This window comes from Gymnogyps californianus, chromosome 1 (assembly GCF_018139145.2).
Source record: "Gymnogyps californianus isolate 813 chromosome 1, ASM1813914v2, whole genome shotgun sequence".
Taxonomy (NCBI): domain Eukaryota; kingdom Metazoa; phylum Chordata; class Aves; order Accipitriformes; family Cathartidae; genus Gymnogyps; species Gymnogyps californianus.
Genome location: NC_059471.1, coordinates 19,715,527 through 19,740,527, shown reverse-complemented (window position 1 = coordinate 19,740,527; position 25,001 = coordinate 19,715,527). Strand labels below are relative to the sequence as shown.

The window sequence follows — 25,001 nt, the reverse complement described above, 5'->3', positions numbered from 1 at the left end:
TAGCTCATGGGTGGTGAAACTTAACTTGGCTGCGGTTTCTAAATAGGTAGCACATTACGTAAGAAAGTAAGAATTGCTGTGTTGATTGATCAGTTGGTATCTTTTTGGTATCCTCTTTCCAAATCTTGACAGTACATATGCTGAAGTAATGGGCATAAATTTAATACTTGAAGCATGGAGTAAAACGATCCATTGTATCCATATATACATCTTTTTTCCTTTAGTTGGTATTTCCCCTGGCAAGATAGTACTGATTCTCAGTACTCCCTGCAGCATAACAGTAATCTGCAGTATTTGTATGTAATCTTTAGCAAGATTCTTGTATCTCCAAAAAAAGGAAGTAACATAAGTGGGCATTAACTCTACAGTGACCATCGCCAAGAAGCATGTTATTTAAATCACCAAGTTGTGAGAATTGACTCCAAACATATCACTTCTCAGGAGTTCTTGTGCTGTTACAGGATAACTTAGTATGTGTTGTGTTGTTAAATACAGTCTTGGACAGTGCTGCCACCAGTCGTAACAGAAGAGTTGTACTAAGTCTGTATTGTATATTGCTAGCATGAAAGATACGTTCTGGAGTAGCCAACTCATTGGAGCGACGGAAGAAGAGAGGCTGGGACCTACCTACTTTCAAGTTGGAACTCAGTATTTTTCAAGTATGTTGGGATGTAGTGCCTGCAATAGGAAGGGCAGGGCATGATGACCTAGAAGGCCTTTCAGTCGTGTGCAGTTTCTTCCATTTCATTTTCTAACACACAGGCAATCATCTATTGTTATTTTTATCTGCTACCTCAAGGTATTAGTTCACCCGGTGTTTGCGGACGCTTCAGAGGTTTTTGGCAGTACTGTTGGAAATGACAATAACATAGGATTCCTATTTTGCACTAAGAACGTATGGTAGTCTGTTGTGGCATGTTGGCTTCTGTAGAGTTTCTTTTTTCAGTGATGTTACAGCACTGTTAAATATTGTTTACTCAGATGGAACTAGTTTTAACTGCATCTTTTCTTAAATTAATGTTTTGACTAATTAAGGAAGTACAGGTGATGAGTACTAAGAGGTACAGCCCTCTCCTTTACAAGAGTGCCTTCAAGGATCTCACTCCTAGTACATTGTGAGTGTCCAAAGTCTCCAGTTAAGGAGCTGAATGTTGCTGGGCTTTAATGCACCTTGACATGGACATATATGTCCTGTGGAGTCAGGATGTAGTTATCATTTATATTCTTTCACCTCCAGAGATGTTTCTCACTACTTCTTGACTTTGGGATTTATCTGTTCTTGGCAGCCACATTCTAATGGACTTTGGATGAATGTCCTCAAATGCAAAAGTTCTTAAACAGAACATAAGATTTTTGTCCAGCTGTCTCCCATCTACAAAAAGGTGTCTATTATCTGTCATTAGGAGCTGTCATAGAACTACTTATCCCTTATTCATTAACATATAGGTTATAGTACGTGAATAAAGAGGAACTTGAGCTTTAGTTCTTGTTTTGGATTTGGTGCCTCTACTTGCTTGGAGGCAAGCTGGCAAATTTTCAAGTGAATGTAGAATAGGGGATTGGATTTAAAATACAGGTTACGTAAATCTAATGGGATGCACTCCACTAATGTGCATCATTGCTGTTCCATTGAAATTGATGGTGCGATGGCAATTGTATGAATTGACTGAAGCTTTTTTTTAAGTGTGTGTGTTCCTCGGCCACACAGTTAAAGGAACAGAGCTCTTCATATCTCTGTTTTGAAAATGTCTTTTAAACCTCAAGCCAGAATGAGACACCTTTCTGGGAGATCCTGTGAACCATATAGTTCTGCAGACTTTCAAGATTTGAACTCAGTCCAACCCAGATTAGTAGCATCTGTTATGCATAATGGAAGTGCATGAAAAACACACAGAATGCTCCAGAAAACTTGCGGTTTGTTTTGAGGGATGATTCAAGTTGGCATTGCTGCTGAAAAAGCATCCTACCCTAGCACCTCCCGTGAGCATGATACTGAGCGGGAAACCACCTGGCTGAAAACTTTTTTTAGCAGGTTAAGGTCCCCAGTTTGATTTGTTACACAGCTCCAGAAATGATTGAACCTGTACCAAGGAGCGACAACACAGATTTCCTTCAGCAGCAGGGCTGCTTTCCTTAGGCCTTCTGTTTCTTAGCAGCCTGGGATTATCCTGAATTTACTACAGCAGTCTGCCCTTATCTGAAAGATGAAGGGTTGGGGTATTGTCCTGGCTATTGTTTGGGATATTAAGAAAAATCCAATATAACTAAAATAGCTGTATTTTAAGAAAGTGCAAAAGAGAGCTGCATTTTACTTTTATCAGACTTATCACTCTTAGGTGAAAACTGACCTGACTTTGAAATCCCTGATGTTTAGAAATTATTTCTAGGGTACTGTGTGTTTTCTTGACAATCCTTTCTAGCAACTTTTTAAGACAAAGTTGGGCAAAACCAAGAAGATTGACAGATCCTCTGAATTTGGTCGTAATTACACTAAACATGTTTGTATTGATATTGAACTTTTTAACAATAATTATTTGGGTTTTCCTGAATGAGTTCTGAAATCAGTTTGCAATGCAAGAGCATCTTAAAAGCATTAATATCAGAAGAGGACAAGAGACCAGTAATGATCCTTTTTATGAAGGGGAACTGATAAAATATGTAGGTTTTTTCCTCTTCTGCTCTCTTGCCCCAGTGGTTTTAAGTTTCCAGTTTTGCAGTGATTTGTCATCAGCTTCCTAGATGGCAGCCAGTATATAGTGGAAAGGCGTGACTCTAGAGCTCCATCTGCATGGCAGTCACTTCTGCATAGGTGCTTTAAGTGTAAGTTAGGCTTAGAGTGATTAGCTTGCATACTATTAGCTGTATAACCATAGCAGCAAAATGTAGCAGGAGCTGCTGAATCCACTTGGGTAGTCAGCATGAGACCTGGTACTGGCATGGCTACACTGCTAGCGGCTCCGGAATTGGTCAGTTTTAAATTTAGCTTGGGTCTTCCTACACTTCCTACGCCTGTTGCTGCAATCTGAGTCCAGTGTCTCCAACACGAAGTAGTTGTTTCATTCTCATGACAGTTAAGAATACTTGTGTTTAATAATTAAATATTTAAGCATATGTTCCTTCTCCTGAATGCTGGATATGTTTGCTGAGAGTGTAAGTTATATAAAGATTTGTGAAGCATTTCTCCATAGGGGGCAGCAAGCCTCTGCATCAGTTTTAGACAGTTGCTCCTAGACTCATCATATGTGCTTTGCTGACTAGCTGGCAAGCCAGAGGAGGTCTTAAAAATCCAAATAAAATCACTATGTTAGCATTATAACACAAGATAGCAGATTTCCAAGCAATTACCTTTCTAATGCAGTTTTTTATTTGTAAAATGTAAGTCTAAGACTGACACAAAGCTCTCCAGAAATGTTCCAAACAACAAAGGTAAAGTGATTAAAACAACTTTTAAGAAAGATATTTGGGCCTTAGCACTGCAGGAGTTTTTCCTCCATTTCTGAGTTGTTCTTCACTCCTATGGACAAATTTGTGAATGGGGGTCTGGCAGAAGAAATCTTAGCTTTGATTTTTGAGTTCCTAATTTACTGCTTTGTGGAAGGGCAAGCCTTGCCTCTCCTTAGGCAGCCTTAGGATATGAAATATTTTGATACTTATCTTCACCCATCAGTCCCTTCCTGGGACAGAGGCAAAGAGTGGGAGGAAAACTCCATGTCTGTTTATCTTTCATTTTCTTTTTTAATATGTTCCTCCAAGAAGCGTAGAAACCTTCAAATATTTTTTTCCAAATTACAATTTTAAAATTACAGATCTATAACTTTAAAAAGATTACTGTTATTTCTCCAGCTCATGAAACAAAACCTAATGTCTACATACATAAATTTAGGCAAAGATAAAAGAAAATCTGTCTTAAACTTTATAGTCTTCTCCTCTTCCTCTCTGGGCACTAATTAGTGAGCATATGAGCCTTATCATACACGAAGGCATCTAGTTATATTCTTATGCTTTTCAGTGGAGCTTGGTACATGTTATTGAATAATCTGTTCTGATTCAAGCAGAAATTTCTAGTTTCTGTAGGAATCAGTGTCCTAAGTCTTGTGAACTGGCTGAAACGTTGCCATGCTTCTGTTAGCTGTTTCCTAGCTTGGATTTCTGTGTCATTTGGAGTGAACTGTAATGAGAGTTACTTATTCTTCAGTAGAATTGGGAATGTTACAAACATTTGTATTTATTACCAGGAGTGGTTTACAATTGTTTTTCATTTAAAAACAAACAAACAAAAAAACCCAGACCGTCCAGGATGTCATAGCAGACTGATCTATGCTTATCATAAGTCTATGTTACAGCTTCAGTGTTTACAAAACAGTTGTGCTAGTTCTGTACTTTTTGTTTCCTCGTAAGTATTGAGAAGTAAATTAATTTTTGATGATGAAGACTGCATTTGTCCTGTGTACACACATGTACTAGGTAATTTAGTGCCTTTTTTTTCAGATTTGGCATAACTGGACTGCAGCTAATAAGGCTGAACCATAGCACAGAATAAGTTGAGGTACTTCACGGCAGCAAGCATCTCCACAGCCAACTTGTGCTAATGTTTGCGTACATCTAATATGTGATGGAAACTGGGTGTAAGATCTCCATGATAGGTGCAGGCATAATTTGTATTATTCAGCGAACAGATATTTTACCCACAAATCTGCTATTGTCAGATGTGTCATCAGTCCATTAGCGTGAGAAACAGTACTAAAAATAACAGGATAGGGCTGCTAAATACTGAAGCCTGTTAAAATAGTGACAGCAAACTAGCTCTTCTTTCATTCCACGTGAAAAGTGTTATGTAGCTGGTCCCCTCTGTAGGGGGGGACTCAACCTAGTGAAGAGCAAATTGATTTTCGGAGATTGATAATGTATCTATTATAATCTCTGATATTGATGTATTTCCAAGCCAATTGTTTATTGGAGAGTTACAGCAAAGGACACTCTTGTCAATAAACAATTTTAAAATACTATTTTTTCTAAAACATTCCAAATGAAAAGGAAAAAAAGCATAACTTAATTTGCAAGATAAAATTAGTTTTAGTTTGATATACTACTCCTGATAAAGGATGGTTGCATGTGATAATTTCGTGCTCTTTTTTTTTTTTTTTTTCCATCTGGGAGAACTGAAGCATTTTTGATCACTTAAATGGCATCTGTATTTCAGATGGAAGTAAAATAGACAGTTCTGTGATTTTTAGTTTTTCCGCATCTGAAATAATGCTGATCTGGTATGGTTCAACACACAGTGATGGTTTTGAAAATGGTGAAACTGGTTTTGTTTTGCACTAATGTGAAAATCCTTCATTGTTCTTATGCGTTATAACGTGCTGACAACAGTTCTGGACACGTACCACCAGTGAAGGTCCGCTTGGTACTGTGCTGTGGAAAAAGTCACTTTTTTGGAATGTGGTTCTGCACAGTGTTGTTAGGAATTTCTGGGTTTGGCAGAACTCAGAAGACAAGTGTAAATAAACTAAAATTGTGCATCCTGCCTTGTGCCACAATTCTTCATCTTAAGCTAGATGTTTGCTTTATATATTGTTCTCGTAAACAAAACTCATCAAAAGTTAAGGGGTCTGCTTTCTTGAATGATACCGTTGTGAAATTTATTTTCTTCTAGACATATCAAAAAGTATTTATACACATTTTTTTATAATACCTGATGACTTACAGTACAAAAGTTAATGCAGTTCATTACCAATAAGTAAATTATAGGCAGCTGAGCATGCTGTTACTTATTCTGATGGTTGGGTTAGAGAGGATAATGAAGTGTTTAAAAAAGGCAAATGAAAACATAAGTTGCTGAGTTAAAGCAGTTTTACTGCTGCTTGGATTGGGAGGTGTCACAGAAGGAAGCACTTTCAAAAAATCTTTGATAAACACTCTTCTGCATGATCAGACTGACAAAGAATGTAACCTGCTTGTTTAAGTGTTTTTGCTCATGTCTCTGCTTTTTCTGTACTAGAGCATTTGCAGAATTTTGTAAATTAAGTTATGCCAAAACACATGGTAAGAACTGAAATGAGTGCAGCAAAATCATGGCTTCACGGTGTGCGTATTTTTCATGCGCGTATTTCACGCGTGTGTCTTACAAACGTGTTTAATATGACGATGCCTTGTGGTGCCTTATGGTTTTGTTCTTCACAGTGTGATTAAAAAATGTAGATTAATGCAGGGCTAACATATCTGCATTCTGTGACGCATATTTGGCTATTTAGAAAAATAGGATATAGAATTTCAATGAGCTATCTTTAGCTATCATAAGGCCTTTTTAAAAGCTGCCAGGAAAATTTTTTAGAAAATGATTTCCTATTTTGCATAAATTTTAACACCTGTTAATTGCGGTTGCTTTTTTCCCTTCTCGCTGTGTCACATTAGACACCCTGGTTATCAAAGTGATCGTATCACTATGGTATGTCTCATAATTATGATCAAACTGTTATCTAACATTCCTGGAGCATTCTTTTTTTCAATACTTAATACCTTTTATTCCTTGGCCTCATGCATGAATTATGCTGTGTATGTGAAGAGGCTTAAAGTTTGTTTCCATTACATTCTTTCTGAATGGATCCTGTTGTATCTAGGATTTTTTTAAAGCCAAGTAGGAATGTTATTGTTGACCTTGACACCAGATAACTGGGCAGACATTATATAGCTATGTTTGAATCCTCACAAAATGTGATGCTAAAGCCAACAGAATCCTGGCGTGAGACCCTCCTGGACAGCAGAGTTATGGAGCTTTTCTTTACAGTAAGTTTCTTTCTTCAACTTTCATAGTCCAGACCACAGGGAAAGCAGCTCCTTCCTGTTCTAAAACTGTATTGTTGGACTCTTCCTTTTGCATCAGGTAGGACTGATTCTGTTAACTTCAGCTTGCTTATCAAAGCAAACAGAAGTATTGTATTTTTCCTAGGTTACCGAACATGTATTTTGCCTATGAATTGCTTTAAATTTATGACCATTAACAAAAGAAAAAGATGTATAGTTATCTAAACTTTTATACATTTAATGCTTCTGGACATGTACTCATCAAACGAAACCAAGCATGATGAGCAGTAGTAAAGTATATCTTTCAGATAAGGTGTAACGGCTCTCAAAAAAGATCAAATGAACAGTATGTGTTTGCTGATCTTAAAGCATTTGCTCAACGGAACAGCTGAAAATAATAATGTAGTTGTAGTTTTGTAGCCAGTTTCAACATACAGAATTCTGCATCCCTTTCCTCAGCACAAAGTAAATCCAAACAAGTTAGAATAGATTAAGTTAGGAGGGACGGGGAAGAGGTAGAGTTGGGAGAGGGGAACATAATACTCAATTTCTATAACTTAAAAAACCCATGATATTAAAACTGGATAAAACTAGTATTGTTTTCTTTCTACAGCTGTTGGGAGAAGTTTGTAGTCGTTGCTCAGCTAGGAGTTACTGCAGCAGCAACACATATTGGCTTATAAATTCGTTTACTGTGCTATTTTATCTTATGTTACAGCTCTTGGGACCTGAGAATTCAGCGTTCTCAGGCTATTTTCATTTTTGCAAAGCAGAGAAATAATGTGCTCAAAACTTGGACAAAGTTGTTATTAGAAAAAGTAAATGTAACTCTCCAGTGCTGTTTGAGAGTTGTCTGATATGTGTTTGGATAAGTGTCCTTACTTTATAGGAATTTTTGATAAATTAGATTTTTTGTAAATTTTTTTTTGACTGCAAGTTTATCTGTTCCAGTAGTTTTGAAAAGGTGAAAAAATCACTGGCAAAACTCTTAGCAGCTACACACAATCTGAACAGCTGTCTAGACTATCCAGACAGTTGCTACTGTCAGCTGTGAACCTCCACATGCAAATAACTTTTTGGCTTACATATTAACCCTTCCTCATTTAATAGTATGAAGTTGCCAGAGTTAGATATCTGTTTCTTTGGTTGGTTTACAATTACTTATTCATGATAACAATAAAGTTTTGAATAACATGCAGAATTGTTTTAATACATTTGCATTTTACTTAATAGTAACCAAAACTCGCCTGTATTTGATTATTTTGGAATGAATGCTAGCCAGGGCAGTGTGCTGTCAGTTTTGGTTTTAGATTCTTGATTTGCAATGGTTGAGGCTTGTAGTATTAGTTTGCTATTTGAAGTAATGTAAGCGAATGGTAGTAATTTATATTCATTTATCTGATCTGAGAAATTTTAATAACCTTGCAAAAGTTGGCAGGACTGCCATGTTAAAGAGAGAGCCTTCAGTTCTAATCTCAGCCTAGTGTGGGACGTATATTAGGAGGGGTATTTCTGTTGCAGGGTTTGTTTCTCCTGCTAGTTTGAGCTTTCAGAGATTAACTGTGCAGCTAATCCAACTAGTTATGAGTTGGGTGAAGTTGCAACTATAACGCCACAGTGAAATGGTTAGTGTTTTAACTGTACTTTTATGTATAATATTGCTGAAATAATTTAACCAAATTTGCTTCTGGGTGAAAAAGCTACCCTATATTTATTTATTCAGTAAATCTTATGTGAAAAGATAGGAGGCATGAGCCTAAGAAAATTCTTTAAATTTATACTTGACAATGAAAATAAGTACGTGAGAATATGATTACTGAAATACTAAGATTTGAATCTAGAACGTCTCACCAGCAGAAGTAATGACATAACAGTTCACAGAAATGCGGGAAGATTACTGTTGGCCTTGTATAATGTAAGGGTGTTGCCAAGGAAGTGATGCATTCATTTTTGTATATGTCTTCAGTGTTTACTTCTGCTAAAGAAGCATCTATATAATCTTGATTGAACTTGTTGACTAACTTTAGCAAGACTCCGTAGCCTAGGCATAGTTAGCATAATAGAGATGACTGTCATTATTGCTGTTTTTAGAAGGAGCAGTATGTCTGACTGGCTGGCATCTGTTTCTCTCTTTAAGACATAACGTTCAGTAGACAGTTCAATTTTCAACATGTAGGTGAGACTTAACTATATGTTAGTTTCAGTGAGTTAGTTCAAGGCTTGCGATTTTGTGAGCTGAGTCACGATCTTGACATTTACTCTCATTTAGAGAGTTGTAGAAACCCTTGCATTTCAGACTGAATGGAAGTTATAGTAAGCTTTTTTTGGTGTGTGCTCTTTTGGATTGAGAGCCATGTGACTGTTGTAAGAACACCCTATTTTCCGTGTATTATTAACTATCTCACTTCCTGAAAGGTACATCGAAAAATCAGAGAAGATACAGATATGGCCCAAGATTCATTACAGTGTCTGGCACAGCTGGCATCTTTGCATGGGCCAGTCTTTCCTGATGAAGGTTCACAAGTTGATTACCTGGCACACTTCATTGAGGGATTACTGAATACTATCAATGGGTATGTATGCCTGCTCTCTAAATTTAGATGGCATCTTTTAATCTTTAGTTTGGAGTGTAGCGTATCTGTGTGGAGAACTGGTATGGCTTGCTTATTTCTGGGTATAATTTGTGCTTACTGTTGGATTACTGAAATTAAGAAAAGGCAGTTTACAGTAGGTGGTGCTTAAGTAATATGAAATAGATTTATTGACTGAAAATGTATCGACAAAATCAATTCACTTTTAGCATTTTTCTTAATGGCAAAAAACCTAACTGCTATTTCTATCCATAGAATTGAAATAGAAGACTCTGAAGCAGTGGGAATTTCCAGTATTATCAGCAACCTGATAACTGTCTTTCCTCGCAATATTTTAACTGCCATTCCAAATGAACTTTTCTCTTCATTTGTTAACTGCCTCGCACACCTCACTTGTTCTTTTGGAAGAAGTGCTGCCTTGGAAGAAGTGGTAAGTATCTGCTCTCAAATAGTAGGTAGTCTTTTTTTGTTTCTCTATGTTTGTGATAAGCATAAGTGACATGAGAATTTGGCTGTTTTATTAATAACTGTTGTGAATTCAGTGGTTTTGTTCTAGATATTTCTGAAATCACATCTGAGAGGATTTTCTTTTTGTTTCAAACAACATAATGAACATAATTACACAATGCATGCATCTTTCAGACTTTGTTTTGATTTAAAGCACTTGTCTCATTTTCATTTTAAAAAGAATGGATTCATTTGGGAATATTGAAGTCTTTAAATATTGCTGACTTGCTCTTGTAGGACTGCTCTGAAAACTGTTGTAGATAATGAACGAACTACAGTCCTGAAAGCTTAAAATGACTACATGAATATATGGACAGACTGAAACTTAACTGCTGTCAAGAGTTCTGAGTCAGGAACTACTGTTTTAAGTGAATGTAGCTGTTAAGATCTGTTGTTAACCCCATACTTCTAAGCTGTTCAAATCATCCCTTCATTGCTGACACAGTTCAAATGGTAATTCTGTGTACAAATCTGGCACAGGAATTCAGAGGAGTTTTTTCTGTTTGTTTACTTCTTTCAAACTTTGGTTGTAACATTAAAGAACAGTTGGGATAGTCTAAGTCTTCTGCTTCTAAAACTTGCATTAAAAATAAAAACTTCTAAGGAGACCTATTTTAAGGAAAAAAGCCCATAAGAATTAAGGCGAATAATGTTGCACTTGAGCTATTTATGTGCAGTAGCTATTGATTTAAAATGAGACTATCAAGATATTAGCCAATATTTCCCCATTATCATTAAAAAGTATGAATTTCTACCAATTTTGCTATATTGACTGGGCTTAATTACCTGAGTTTGAAAATAATTGTAGAAGTATTTAGTTAAGTTGATGGATGTGTTTCTTTACCAGAGATCACAGGTGTGTTAATTAGCATTCATTGCAGAGCATTAGACCATGTCTTTGCTGCAAGGTTAAAATGTATTACATTTGGCCCATCACTAACTTAAACTTTCAAGTGTCTTCATGTCTTAATCAAAAAATTGGTGATTAAATCTAGATTCTAAAATACAGTTACTTTCCAAACCTTATTGGTCAAAACTTGCCCTGCTTTTGAGATTTTCTAGTAGAACATGGAACATATGTTCTGGTGCTCACCAATACGTTTAGGAACGCTCCTGAAGCCTTTATAGAAAAGATTCAGCAAAACCATAGGCACCTATCATTTAAATTAAAGGGACTAGAGGGATGTTGTTTCCTCAATTAGCCTCTTGTTACTTGAGAGCTAGAATATGCAACCATGTTTAATGAAAACAGTGCTCAACATAATGCCATTCAAAACCCTTCATCTCTCGGCAAAAGCTTACTGTGGCTTGTACCACTATCTGGTACAAAGTTTGTTTTGGAAATGACTGGCCAGTTATGCCTAGTAAACTGTGGCTGCCTACACTTATATAATCCCATAGGTTTTGCTGAAGAAAGTCTTTTCAGTGTTAAACTTAAATGTTCTCAGATTCAGCAACATCAGAAAGAGAGAATGCAAGAGTTCTTTTGTTTTAAGAGAGAATTTTCTCACTGTCCTTGAATCTTTAAATCATTCTGTGGAAAGAGAAACATTACAGTTTCATCCCTTCCATTCTGTCATAGCTCTTACAGATATCTCAACTTCGTGCTGTTTCTCTGATTTCCAGGATGATATGGAATTCTGTGGTGATGGGCCTTCAAAAAAATAATTCTTATACCTTTAACAGCGTGTCAGCAATAAGGCATGCTACCGAGACTTCTAAGTTTTTGCTGACTTAATCCAGATGGCATGATGATACTGTGTGCTGTGCCTGTAGAAATACTACTTTGCATCCCTGAAAACAATCTTTTGGCTTAGGAATGTCCCAGCCATGGTTAATGTGTTCCCTGAGCTTCTTGCTTAGACTGCTTGTAGTGACACCTTCTGTGAGCTCATGTGCTGTCTGTAATTAAGAGCTTTTGATAGATAAAATACCATGTATGCTGGGCTCAGTAGAGTCCTCAGATAATATTCCTGGGACTTTTCAGAAATCTGAAGTGCAGCAGAATGCAGGCAGGCATACTCCTTGAGCTTTCCCGACCAGCAAAGCTTGTTTTCCCCATATTTCTGCCACTTCATATGCCAGCAGGAAGTCTCATATGAACGTCACAGAAACCCTGTCAGGCACAAGGAATCTACTTAGCTGAAGACCTGCTATGGAAACTGTCAAAACTGGGAGGTCCTGATCCATAATATGCAAACCACTTCAAAGCAGCTAGTACTGATTTTCAACCAAGGGTGAAAAAACCACAATCCTAACATCATGTTCAAATGCTGTTTTACATTAACCTGCCTATTGTGGTTGGGGAGATTGGCTGAAGGAAGCTGAAACGTTTGCCTGAACAGCTACACTGGTGGAGGGCAGTAAGCTTCAGCAATGCTGGGAGTTAGTTTATGGTGCAAGTGGGACCAGTAATCTCTTCCTTTAATAGCACTGGGTCTGAGAGAAGATGCTTGTCCACAGCTATGCTTCACCTTGCTCAACACTTAGTGCTTATGCAGAAGTAGAAATCAAATAGTCCATCTGAATTAGTGAAGAGTATGAACAGGATGTTGGATGAAAAGTCAAATAGAAATAGAAATTATATCAAAGGTTTCTTTTTCTCAAAATCAATCTTAATACACTGTTCCTGTTTAATGATATTTTAAAAAAATATCATGTAATGGGAGAGATCATTCTGAATTTGGTCCTCTCTGCTGTGCTTCTAACTCTTTCCAGCTTGTTGCTGCTTGACAAATTTTAGAAGTGTTCTTTCTTCAAAGGGTCATCAGACTGTGAAGGAAGAAGTACCAATTTTCTTTGTTTCCCATACTAGAGAAATTAAGCATCTTTGCTTTGACTTTACTGGTTGTATCTTGCCTCTCCTGAAGATCTGAGTTCTGAACTGGGCTCTGCCATTGCTTCTGTTGGATCCATCAGAACGATTCAGCTCCCCAGTCTACAGCATGTCACTTAGTTTACCTGTATGACATCTGGTAGCCCAGCTGTAGCTAATCTGAAATAAGGATTGGGAATTTTTGGTAAGGTTCCTTTGTGACCAGATTTGTTCAGTATAGATAAACTCTTTCTACTATTTGGGCATGTACTTTATGGAGGCACTTACTAATCCTAGCTTCCTTATGAGAATACCATAAAGTATTGAAAACATTTTTTTTTTTTTCCATGGCATTAATTTCTGTATTACCTTCTCAAATAAATGAATTGGATAGATTTGAGTTCTTTTGTTGTTCATAAAAAGACATGTCTGTTTATTGGTTTATGCTCTGGATTCCTACAAATTATTAAAAGTTATATGTAAGTTATATGTAAATGTTACACACACACACACACGTCGAAATATTTCAGGATTGAATGTCTATCTATGAATTTCTGTGTCCTTTAGCCAAGTTTTAAAAAGACATGTTGTGACGTCCATCCTAGATTTGTGGCTTATGTTAGTGTTGAATACAATTTTGCCTCTCTCCTTGTCATCTTCAGCTTTTGTTTTCACACTTGCATCACTGTGTCCCATATTTTAACTTCTGTAAATATGACCACTTTGCAGTTATAAAATGATGCTGTGAAGCTATCTTGAAATGCTTCCAACATGATATCAGTTTTCCCCCTTAATCAGTCATCCAGCCAATGTTTTCTTTTCCTTGCCTGTTCATCCAGCCGTGTTTGTAATTTCACTGAAAGTCAGGAATTCTTCTGTCTGGAGCATGATTAAGGCCTTAATATCTCTTTATTTCAACATGGAATCATTTTACTAAGCTCTGCTATCTCAAAGTAACTTTTGTGAGCGATCCTGTTGGTTAAAACTTGACAAGACTTCTCAGAGGAAAGAGATGTCCTGCTTTAACAGCATGTTTATCTGTACAGTCACACTTAAGTTATTTGAAGTTGGATATATCTACTGAAGTTCAATTTTAGCATCAAATCAAAAGGTTGATAGGTACATTAAAAATATTTTTAAAAGAAATGGCCTCTTTGCTATTTGGGTTCTTTAGTTTGCCTGTAACCCAGGACTTTGTTTTTCAGATATGTTATTTCCTTTTGCAACTTATGTACTACGTAGAAACATATATGAATAACTAAATACATGAAGCATCAGTTAAAATGCACTAAGCAACTGGATGTGCAGGCTTACTCTGTGGAATTCTGCTTTTTTTTGTTTGTTCATAGAATGTGAAATTGTTTATCATCATCAAAACTGGCTACCTGTAGTAAGGTTTCTTGAACACATGCCATCTTGCAATGATTTCCTCTGGAACAGAGAATCGTCATCTTTTCTCTCTTTATTTCAGAAATAGTGGAATACATATAAATCTACATGCGCATGTTCTGTATTTGTCTATTTAATTAAAAAGAAATGGCTCAATTCTTTGTTGTTACTAGTAAGAGCTGAGATGCTTGGCATCTTTGGGGTAAAAGCTCAGTAGCTCCTGTATTTAGGTAGTTATGCATTAAAGGCTTAATTTAAGACTGTTTTAGTTTTGAACATCAGATGAAGAGAAATAGCTAAACACTTGGACAGTTTTTTAAAGCCTAGCAAGCATGAAAGCTGCACTGACCTTTTTGATGCGTTGCTTCAGTTCATTCTGGTATTTTCTTGGCTATCCTTAGATGGGTTTTGTGACTAATTTTTTTTAATTGTTTCAGCATTAGAAGAACATCTGTTAAATAATAATGAATATAAGTATGTTGCTCTGGTTTAGTTTAGGAATAAGATTTTTGTTTTGTTTCTTTCATCTCTTACAGCTTGACAAAGATGACATGGTATATATGGAAGCATATGATAAGTTGCTGGAATCTTGGCTTACTTTGGTACAAGATGACAAACATTTCCATAAAGGTTTCTTTACCCAACATGCTGTTCAGGTCTTTAATTCCTACATTCAGTGCCATCTAGCTGCTCCTGATGGTACAAGGAATTTGGTAAGCCCTCATTCTAGTAGTTCTTGATGATGATATATAGTAACTAACCAATGTCTTTTGGTGTGTACTATATTATGTAGCTCAAGGGAGCTAGTATAGAATTACTATTTGTGACTTTGGAAATGAAAAATTTGCTGAATTTGTTACTCAGTGGTCATTTTCTAGTCTGTTTCTCTCATTCTGAAGAAGAAATAAAGGAATACAAAGTTGGAAATCACTTTAAAAAAAAAATAGGAAAAAGTAAACCTGTTACTCAAATCAACATGCATCTTACTGTTCTTCCCACAGATGCGATGGAATGACTAAACTTTTGACCATCCTTCTCTGGACTAGGGTCCTAGTTAAAATCCCCAGTGAAACTGGAAGCCGTTTATATGGTTGTTACCGCGCATACATTACTTTCAAAGTATACTTTTGAAGTATAATTGACATGTGTAAATATCTGAAAAAATGTAGAATGACTATGTTCAGACTAGAAGCAGCTTGCAATATTATGTGGTTCTTTTGCATAAAATGAATTCCCAGTTGAATTTTTGAGGTGACTGTTCTAGAGAAAACCTACAAGTACCTCAAGTATCTCTTGAAGCATTGAGAAAGTAAGCAGACTAGTCTCTTTATGGTGAGTCTGGATCTTACTAAAATAGATTCTCATACAGAAAGTTGGATGTAGATGTTGGATGAATTAATTATTGCATAGATTCAATTCAATAACTGTATAAAATCTCTCCTTGATTTGATGTTGTGCAAAGATCTCTGAGATACCTCATTCTGAAAAGCAACATATAAAACTTAATTTTGCTATCTCAGTATGTAACAGATGGTAATAACAGTGCCAAAACAGAAAGAAATATTTCACAAGAGAACTTTGAATTCATATCAGGCGGTCTTGACATAACTTGTATACACAGGTTAATTCATGTCATTCTGTGAGATAAGTCATTTATCCCATGGGTAACCTTTTAAAAGCCACAGCTGGCATTTTAGAATGCTTCTTGTTCAGTATCAAAGCAGTAACAGGAACTTTCAGTCTCTGCTTTGAGAGCAGAGGCTCACCCTTCAGTAAACAGCTGCAACTTTGAAGTTGCCAAAAGAGAATGATTTGCTGGGTTACATAAAGAAAAGATGGGTTAAAAGCACTTTGGATAAGGAGTTGTGTGTGGATTCAGTTTTACAGAGCCTTTATAGAAACAAAGCAGACTGATAGCTTTCTCTGTCACTTGTATTTTACTTTGTTAGTTGTGTAAATTTTATGATTCTTTAAGAGATTTTTAAAAACATTTTCAACATCGATACCTAGTTTCTACATATCATGGTTCATCTCTCCAAGGAATAAAGTCTGATTATTATTTAAGTAGTTTTATAATGCAGCCAAGATAAGCTTTGAGCAATCAAACAGTGCAACTTCTGCATCAGCAAGAAATAAAACTGAGATGATGATGATGATTATTATTATTAGTCTTCTGTTTTCCTGAGGTTATAGCATTTACTTTTTAAAGCTTCTTCCCCTCGAGCAATGGGTTATGGAAAATCTTTAATGAAAGAGATTATTTTCATTTCATCATGAAAAATACTACCTGTTATGTGATTTGACTTGACCTTTTGACTTGAGAGCACTATTGGAAACAATAGCAAATATACAATTAACTGAATGTGGCATTTTGCTAATGAGTTTGTGAAATGCTGATTTTAAAACAATATGAAGCCATGATTACTCCTCTGTTTAACTCTTCTGTGTCTAATTTAGTACAAGTCTGTTGTTCATCCATGCAAAACACCTTGAAAGAAAAAGCCAAAATAATGTAGAAAATTGTGGTGATGATAAAATTTAACAAGTATAACACTAACTGTTTGCTTCTAATTTTGTTAAAATAACCAAAGACTGCCAATGGAGTGGCCTCTCGGGAAGAAGAAGAAATAAGTGAACTGCAGGAAGATGACAGAGACCAGTTCTGTGACCAGTTGGCCAGCGTAGGCATGCTGGGGAGAATTGCTGCAGAACACTGTATACCTCTTCTTACAAGGTACAAAAATATAGTCATGAATGCAAATCAGTAAAGCCATCACATATGAAAAGCCTGACTTTGCTGAAACAATTTAAAAACAGTGAAGTTATTTTATTGTTATTTGCCCACAGTTTATTAGAAGACCGAGTGACAAGGCTCCATGGTCAGTTGCAAAGACATCAGCAGCAGTTACTTGCCTCACCAGCATCAGGCTCAATTGACAATAAAGTGCTTGATGACCTGTATGAGGATATTCATTGGCTTATTTTAGTCACAGGTTAGTGAACAGCTTTAAATCGTACTTACTCTGGTATTCTTATTGTAGCTGAACACCTCAGGGGGGAAAAAAAAAAATCACTGTATATCAACTACTCTTAATTGACAATAAATTTTATCCCTTATAATGCTTTCATCTTGCAAAGTCTTTGTTTTACTTTCATCTGCCTTGAAGCAACATGAACATTCTCTTTAAAAGATTGATGAAATCTTTACATGAGGTGATGTCCTTTTGGAAATTCCCACAACGAATTTTGTTACAGATTTTTTGAGATGCGTTATCAGTCAACCTATTCAAGAAATTAGTCTGTTCACGATATCGGTTGTATTGTCTGGGGGCACATGACTTTATAAGGGAATCAACATGAGATCAGGATAACGGTATTACTCAGTGGTGGCAAAGAATCAAGTAAGTTCCAGAATCTCTCAGTGCTGATGATCCATGTCCTGGCACTTGGTTGTGTTTCAGGGAACTTGCATTTAGAACTTCTTTGGTTTTGATTTTTAGATGAAACTATCTTACATCTGTTTGCAAAAAACATAATAACAACTAAGACAGTGTCTGTACTTTGTTAGGAGAAATGTATACTTTATGAAATATTTTGTGGGATCTTTTTGAACATCTGATGGTTTAGTTGCTCTCAGATGTTGACATGAATGTGTTTACAATATTCTTGTATCACTGTGGGATGGACTTTGTATTTGTAGCTCACAGATGGTTATGAGATCAGACACTGAAAACTATGACTAAAGCTGGAAGTAATATTAATTATCTTGACACCAGAGTATTGTATAAAACCCCATGCTTCAACTGATCTGCAGTTGCTATGCAAGGAAAACTTTTATAGCACAGGTACTTGGTGTCTGAAAGCCTCTGACAGATTTAAAATGTTAGCAGAATGGAAATCCCGAATGAGATGGACTCGGTGGGGAAGCTGTAAAATCAAGGCTTTTTTTATCACATACCAGAAGAAAAAAGTGACAACAAAATGGTGTTTTGGGTGGTTCTTTCCCCCCTCAGTAGTTGAATTGACTGTAGTACTTTTACATGAAGCAAAGCTTATCTTGTTTTATTTGTTTTTTAATTTGGTGGTTTCTTTTCCAGTCTTGGTTTCTTGTCACTTTAGGTTCTTCTCTACTGAATGGCTTTAAGGATTCTAAAGTTAACTTATACGTATTTAAACAGTGTTAGTCAGGGTTTGTACAAACATTTGATTCTGGGGTGACGTCTGCAGTTAAGCCAATGAATTCTCTAATTAAAAAGTCATAAGTTAACCTAGGGTAGAAAGTTGTGATCACTCTTTCTTTTTTAATGTAAGGCTACCTCTTGGCTAATGATACTCAGGGAGAGACTCCGCTAATACCTCCAGAAGTAATGGAATATTCCATTAAACATTCAGCTGAGGTTGACATCAATACAACACTTCAGATTCTGGGATCTCCAGGAGAAAAGGCCTCTTCCATCCCAGGGTACAACAGAACTGATTCTGTAATTAGGTAAGGACGCATCTCGTGCTATTAAGTATGTTAAATGCTTTTCCAGTGGAAAAAAGAGAGAATGTGAGTGGACTTCTGTGAATTTGAAAAGTAAAAAAGCAATATGTAAACACTGAACATTGGAAAAGAAATGTCTCTTTTAAACTAGTATTAAGGTAAGGGCAAATAATTTATAAGAATGTTTTTATAACAGACATATTAAGGCAATGCTGTAAAAGAGATTAAGAAAAGACAGAAAAAATGAAGTGTGTTTTTGTTGGGTTTTTTTTTTTTTTTTTTTTTTAGCATAAAGAAAGGCAGGGTGAATACAAATGATAAGTCAAGGTGATCCAGGGGAGGACTGAGAAGAAAAATGAGAGTAAGGCATCAAAACAGATAAAACTGAGTCAAGATGGGAAGGTCTGAAATGACTAGAGTGACATAATAGTCTTAATGGAGGACATGAGCCAAAGTCTTGGAAATAAAAATAAATGTTTTTATATTTCTACTGAAAACCCATCTTTGATCTATTTGTTACAGAAAATCCTTAAAATGACTTAAATTACTAAAAAGTTGGTAGATCAAAATCTTTAGATAATACACTATATAATTAATTCAGCACATGTACAGCTTAAGCAAACCCTTTCCAGAGCATCAGTGAGCCTGTCTACTTTGAACGTGAGTTACTGCCCAGACTTGGCAGTAACAACAAAATTGGTCCTCAGTGCAGGAGGAATTGTCACTTATGTACACGTATCACTATTAGCCTATAAAAGGAGCAGGAGAGGGGATTTCCGTTCTCTTTTTGCAAGAAGGCTGATGCCCACAAAGGACTCCTCAATTTGAATCCTCACACTTCAGCACATTGCATTCCACTTTTAATTGACATGGAAGATTCTTCACCCGAGATTAGTTGTTGTGTACTTCATGTTTTCTTCTTCTGGAAGAGGATAGAAAAAATGGATCTTCATTAGTAATGATGTGCCTAACATTTAGGAGTTTGAATACTGCCCACTGATAGTATTGGCAGCTTCAAGAAGTGACCACCAAACAGGATTTCTTGATGCAGTGTCGCAGTGGTGATGGGAATAAAATCAGATCTAAATAAGGAGAGACTTGAGGCTCTCTGGCAATAGCTCTGAAACGTCTTCAAGAAATAGACCCCTGTCAACTCCTAAATTCCTTGTCTGCTATCACATTCTTACCAAATTTAATTGATATACTACAACGGCTAATATTTAATGTAATTTTATGGACTGGTTGTATTAATGCGATCACCTGGTGATCTGCTATTTCAGACTGTTTCTCTGCAGTAATGAAAAAGAGAAATAACTGGTCATTTCTGTATTTGTTCTTTAGTATGCATCACACTGCAAAAGCTGCACAGTTGGGACCCACTTGGTCACTAAGCTTGATGGTGCGAGGAAGGGAGAATCAGTTTTTCAAAAAAGCTTTTCAAGCACTCCAAGTAGTAGTCCATTTGTCTTCATTCCCTCAATGTCAGAATGCTTGTGAGGATTCTTTGTTGCAGTAATTTTGATGTCAAAGATAATCACCTTATCTTTTAATGCATATTCTGACTTCTTGGAGGATATTTGCCAGTCTATCCTGTCTCTCTCTCCTTGCATTTAAAGAAACAATAAATTCAGGTGCTTTTTACTTCATTAGAGTTGAACTACTTTGTGTTATCCTGTTCTGTCATCTTTCATGAAAATGAAGGTGTTTGGTAGTCGCATTGCCTCTCCAAAAACCACTCTCAGCATCCTCATTGTATTTTAAATCTGCAGGTTGTTATCTGCTATTTTAAGAGTGTCAGAAGTAGAATCTAGAGCAATAAGGGCAAATCTCACGCACCTCCTGAGCCCCCAGATGGGCAAAGATATTGTATGGTTCCTCAAGCGTTGGGCAAAGACTTACCTCTTAGTAGATGAAAAGCTGTATGATCAGGTAAGGATATAACTTTTATGAATTAATTGGTGAGTATTAGCAATAATATTGTCCTGTGAATGCAGATGTCAGTGTAGCTATTTTAAAGTGCAATGGTGAAGCATTTTTAATGTTAAATGGGTTGTGGTTTATCTTGGAATTTGTTTGAAAGTTGATGTTTTCTCCAGTTTTTTTATTAGAAATATAAGTTGTTAGGGGACCCTTCTTGTTCATTTTGGTGCAAATGTGATTTTTTTTTTTTTTTTTTTTTTTTGTAGCCATTGCCATAGCAGAATAGCATAGCACGCTCTCAGGCTGCATAGTAGGTGAAACTCTGACTACAGCAGATTTTATAAGCTGCTTCTCACTATCCATCAGATCTTACAGTTCATCTCTAATACAGTGGTTGCCCTTGATGGATGATTTAGTGAGTAACCTGGTCGTAATTCTGAATTAGATATTTAACACCATTACAAGGTAGTATACATTAGCTAATGTCATGCTACTTTCTCTCCTCTCCCCATTCTCTTATGTTCCCATTGTATATATCATGATTTCAATGGTGTGTTCTTTGTAAAGGGCAACTTCTTACCATGTTTGGACAGCACTAATCATGATTAGACCTTGATCCTGATTTTGCTTATTGGACTAACTGCAATTCAGCTAGCTGACAGAGGCCACTCATCCTGAGGAGGTCCTGTTGGCTCTAACTTTCGAGAAGGAAGCCTCCTCCTCCCCCCCTTTATTTCCACTATTGAAGCAACTAAGAATACTAACGCTTCAGGAGGCCCCTCCTTAACAAAAATAGGTATACCGTAGACCTGTAAATATTTGGAGGCATATTATTCAGCTTGTACTTGCAACAGAGCTAAGAATTTGTAAAGGTACCAGTTGGGGAAGAATTGGAGAGCATATAAGAAGGAGATCCACATGAGAAACAATGTGAAGAAACAAAATAGAGTATATAGGAAATGCACGTTTAGTTTGTGTTGACATGTGAAAGCGTTTGAAACCTCTGTTTAAACCTTCTGCTCAGTCATGTATATATCATGAGTTTTAAAGTTAGAAATGTTAGTGGTGTGCTAACAGGAAGTCCCTGCACAATTATTACAAAATCCTTGCATTTCACTCTTGAGAAACCTTTTTTAAAGATAGGAGAACAGGCAATTTCAAGGAAGCGTATTTTAATGTGCCAGGACCAGAATGTGACATCTTTCCTAAAAGATGTATAGACTGAAGGAACAATCTGCAGAAAGCAGATGCAGAAAAACTGCGATGAAAATAAGTTTTTACAAGATTCAGTGTAGATCAACAGCTAGGTTTATTTCTAATAATTTTTATCACTGAATTTTGAGGAATCTCATCATAAATTCACGGAAACACTTTTGGGAGATGATTTTGGGATCTTCTTTTAATTTTTAAAGCTTTTGAACTTTCATTGGCATTAAAAGCTAGACATGTTCAAACTTGATTTTGTAATGAGGTTGAAACTTTACTGTTTTAGATGTTGTGCTTAAAATTGCAAGATAAATTTGGCAAAGATTTTTCTATTACAGGTATTCTTTGCCTTTGTCTATGTAACATTTGTGTATTTTAAATAGGGAAGAAGTGACAGCCTGAAAAGAATTTGCTGACAATGATTACCATACACTTTGGGGTTCTGGCTTCTGTAAAACTCACTCATTTTAATGCTTTTCTTATAGATAAGTCTGCCATTTAGTACAGCATTTGGTGCTGATACAGAGGGTTCCCAGTGGATTGTGGGTTACCTTTTAGAAAAAGTGATCAGTAACCTGGCAGTGTGGAGTTCAGAGCAGGACCTTGCAAATGATACTGTACAACTGCTAGTAACATTAGTGGAAAGGAGAGAGCGGTAAGTTGCTATACCTCTGGAAGTCAAAAAATTTCTTTTGCTTCCTTTAAATTTTTTTGGCCAAAGTAATCCAGATGTAGGGTGCTTCATATTCATGTCTCTGTAAGTCGAATTACTTTAGTAACATAATATAAATGAAAAAAAATTGTCTGACAAAGTGAGGAGTGAGACCTATATTTGACAAAACATAACCTAATTTTTATTATTGTTTAGAAGTGCACTCTCCTTCCCCTACCTTTGTGCCTCACTCTTAAACAGTGAGAAAGGAAAACTCTCCTGGTCTCCACTCTTATTGCAAGGATTTTTGCGTTGTTTATTTTTGTTGAACAAGTTCTTCCGGATTAAGAGTTCAGATATTGGCTAAGCCAGTATAAAATGTGTTTTGTAAACATACAACAAAATTTTTAAAACTCCAGGATTTGGCGGATTCAGAAAAATTTCAAAGTTTTCTTTGGTATTACAAACTGTGAAGCAGGAAATTCTTGAATGTTTTACTTTTGTGAATTGACGTGCAATTATACGTGCAATCATGCGTTCACAGTCTGCTGAAAGACTGTTCTGAAGTTTGAGGATTTAGATGCTTGAGGAATTTTCTTTTTTAAAAAAATGAAAACCCACAGGATCTAGTTTTGGAATAAACTGCTTATTCTATCATGACATAATGAGACTAAGCTTTTAATCCATGCAATATGTCCATTAACTCTGTGTGTGTATGTGTGTAAAACTAAAGCGCTTCCCTGCTTTTCTCCCATATGAATTGAGCTATTTTCAGAGTATATACTTTAGAAATCTTAGAAATGAGGCATTAATAAGATGAAAGTCAAAAGGCGATTTAGCCTTAGAATAAAGGAATTTAAAAAAAAAAAAAATTTCTGACAACTGCTAGCAACCTGCTGTGCTCTGTTCATACAATTTGGTGAAGTCTTTTCTTTAATTAAACTTTTTTTCCCTCTTTTAGGGCAAACTTAGTTATTCAGTGTGAAAACTGGTGGAATTTAGCTAAACAATTTGCAAGGCGAAGCCCTCCTCTTCACTATTTGTCCAGTTCTGTGCAGAGAACACTAATGAAAGCTTTAGTTTTAGGAGGTTTTGCTCATATGGATACGGAAACAAAGCAACAATACTGGACAGAGGTAAGCTATTTTGATGCTTCTGTTACCTCCATTTTAGCAAGTAGTACAAACAAGTTGGTTTAGGGAATTTTATGGTGACACAAAATCAACTTGTATAGTATTTTTTGATTTTGAACACCTAATACTGATAATTTTTAAATTATTCTGTCTTTGAAGGTCAGTAGTTGTGTGGCACCCATGAGCTGCCAAAAATTGTACCTAAAACATCACAACCTAAACAGAAACAACTAATAATTACCTGGAGGATTCGTGAAGCAGCCAGTATAGCAGTACACTTGAAAAGAGACTATTATAAAAGGTTAAGAATTTTCCTCGGAACCGTATCATTTCTTCCTTTTATTTTAAGTTGGTGGTGTTATGAATTATGCAGTTATTCACTTAATGATAATGACAGTAAGTAAAAAGCTAATGTGGAACATAATGAAGAGCCTTTACCAGCTTTTTGTGCCCTGGCTTCATTAAAGCTCAGATATTTAATACCAGAAGGCTTGGTGCTAGAAAGTAGCTGAAATGTGATCAGGAAGCACAGCATAAGTTTGTAAAGCGTTGACCTTCTGAGAGAAACTTGCTTTATTAGCAAAGCTATGAAATTAGTGATTGAAGGTAAGACTATAATGCACTGGAAGTAATTGGGAAAAACATGTAACTATTTTTATGGAAGTTTCTAAATTGTTTCTGAACAATGCTGATTACAAAAGAGATTTCACTATTGAGAATTATAATATGACAAAGATAATTGTGAACATGAATCTTAATTAATGTTTTCATTGATGAACCGTAACAATTTTTTTCCCCTAATACTGAATATGGAAGAGAATCAAATACCGTGAGCCAGAGAAAGTCATTGTCGTTTGTTTAAACACTACAAAATAACATCAAATATTTATGGAGGTGCTCATTTTGAAACCAGCCTGCAGGTGATGATGGATAACGAGAATGACTGATCACTGCCACTTCAGCTTACGTTAATGTGACAGATAATAACATAATTGAGCCGTTGGAAACTGGAAGTGATTGATTCTTGTACTGCCATGCCAAAAGCAACCCATGAGCTTGCTAAATTACTTAAACCTCACATCTCATATAATAGTATGCTTATCTTAATGTGACTTTTCTAAAAAATTTCAAGGTTCTTCAGCCACTTCAGCAGCGATTCTTGAATGTGATAAACCAAGAAAACTTTCAGCAGATCTGTCAGGAGGAGGAAGTGAAACAGGAAATCACTGCTACATTAGAAGCACTCTGTGGCATTGCTGAGGCTACCCAGATTGATAACGTAGCAATTCTCTTCAATTTCCTAATGGACTTCCTTAATAATTGCATTGGATTAATGGAAGTATACAAAAACACACCAGAGACTGTTAATCTCATAATAGAAGTCTTTGTTGAAGTTGCACATAAACAAATTTGCTATCTTGGAGAGGTAAATACAACCAGAAGGGGAAGGAGGGGAAGAGTGTGTGTGTGTGTGTGCGCGCACGTGTGTACATGTGTA

The 25,001-nt window shown here is 36.2% G+C and overlaps 1 protein-coding gene across 1 annotated transcript in view; it reads left to right on the top strand.

Annotated features, from left to right (window-relative positions):
* XPO4 (exportin 4) overlaps positions 1-25,001 on the top strand; it is a 55,723-nt gene that overhangs the window by 19,967 nt on the left and 10,755 nt on the right. The window contains exons 6-16 of the mRNA XM_050897414.1: positions 6,674-6,786; positions 9,220-9,377; positions 9,651-9,825; positions 14,643-14,819; positions 16,698-16,840; positions 16,954-17,099; positions 18,418-18,595; positions 20,362-20,521; positions 22,204-22,373; positions 23,332-23,506; positions 24,636-24,929. Of these exons, the coding sequence (XP_050753371.1) occupies positions 6,674-6,786; positions 9,220-9,377; positions 9,651-9,825; positions 14,643-14,819; positions 16,698-16,840; positions 16,954-17,099; positions 18,418-18,595; positions 20,362-20,521; positions 22,204-22,373; positions 23,332-23,506; positions 24,636-24,929 (1,889 nt within the window). The remainder of the gene's footprint in view (positions 1-6,673; positions 6,787-9,219; positions 9,378-9,650; positions 9,826-14,642; positions 14,820-16,697; positions 16,841-16,953; positions 17,100-18,417; positions 18,596-20,361; positions 20,522-22,203; positions 22,374-23,331; positions 23,507-24,635; positions 24,930-25,001) is intronic.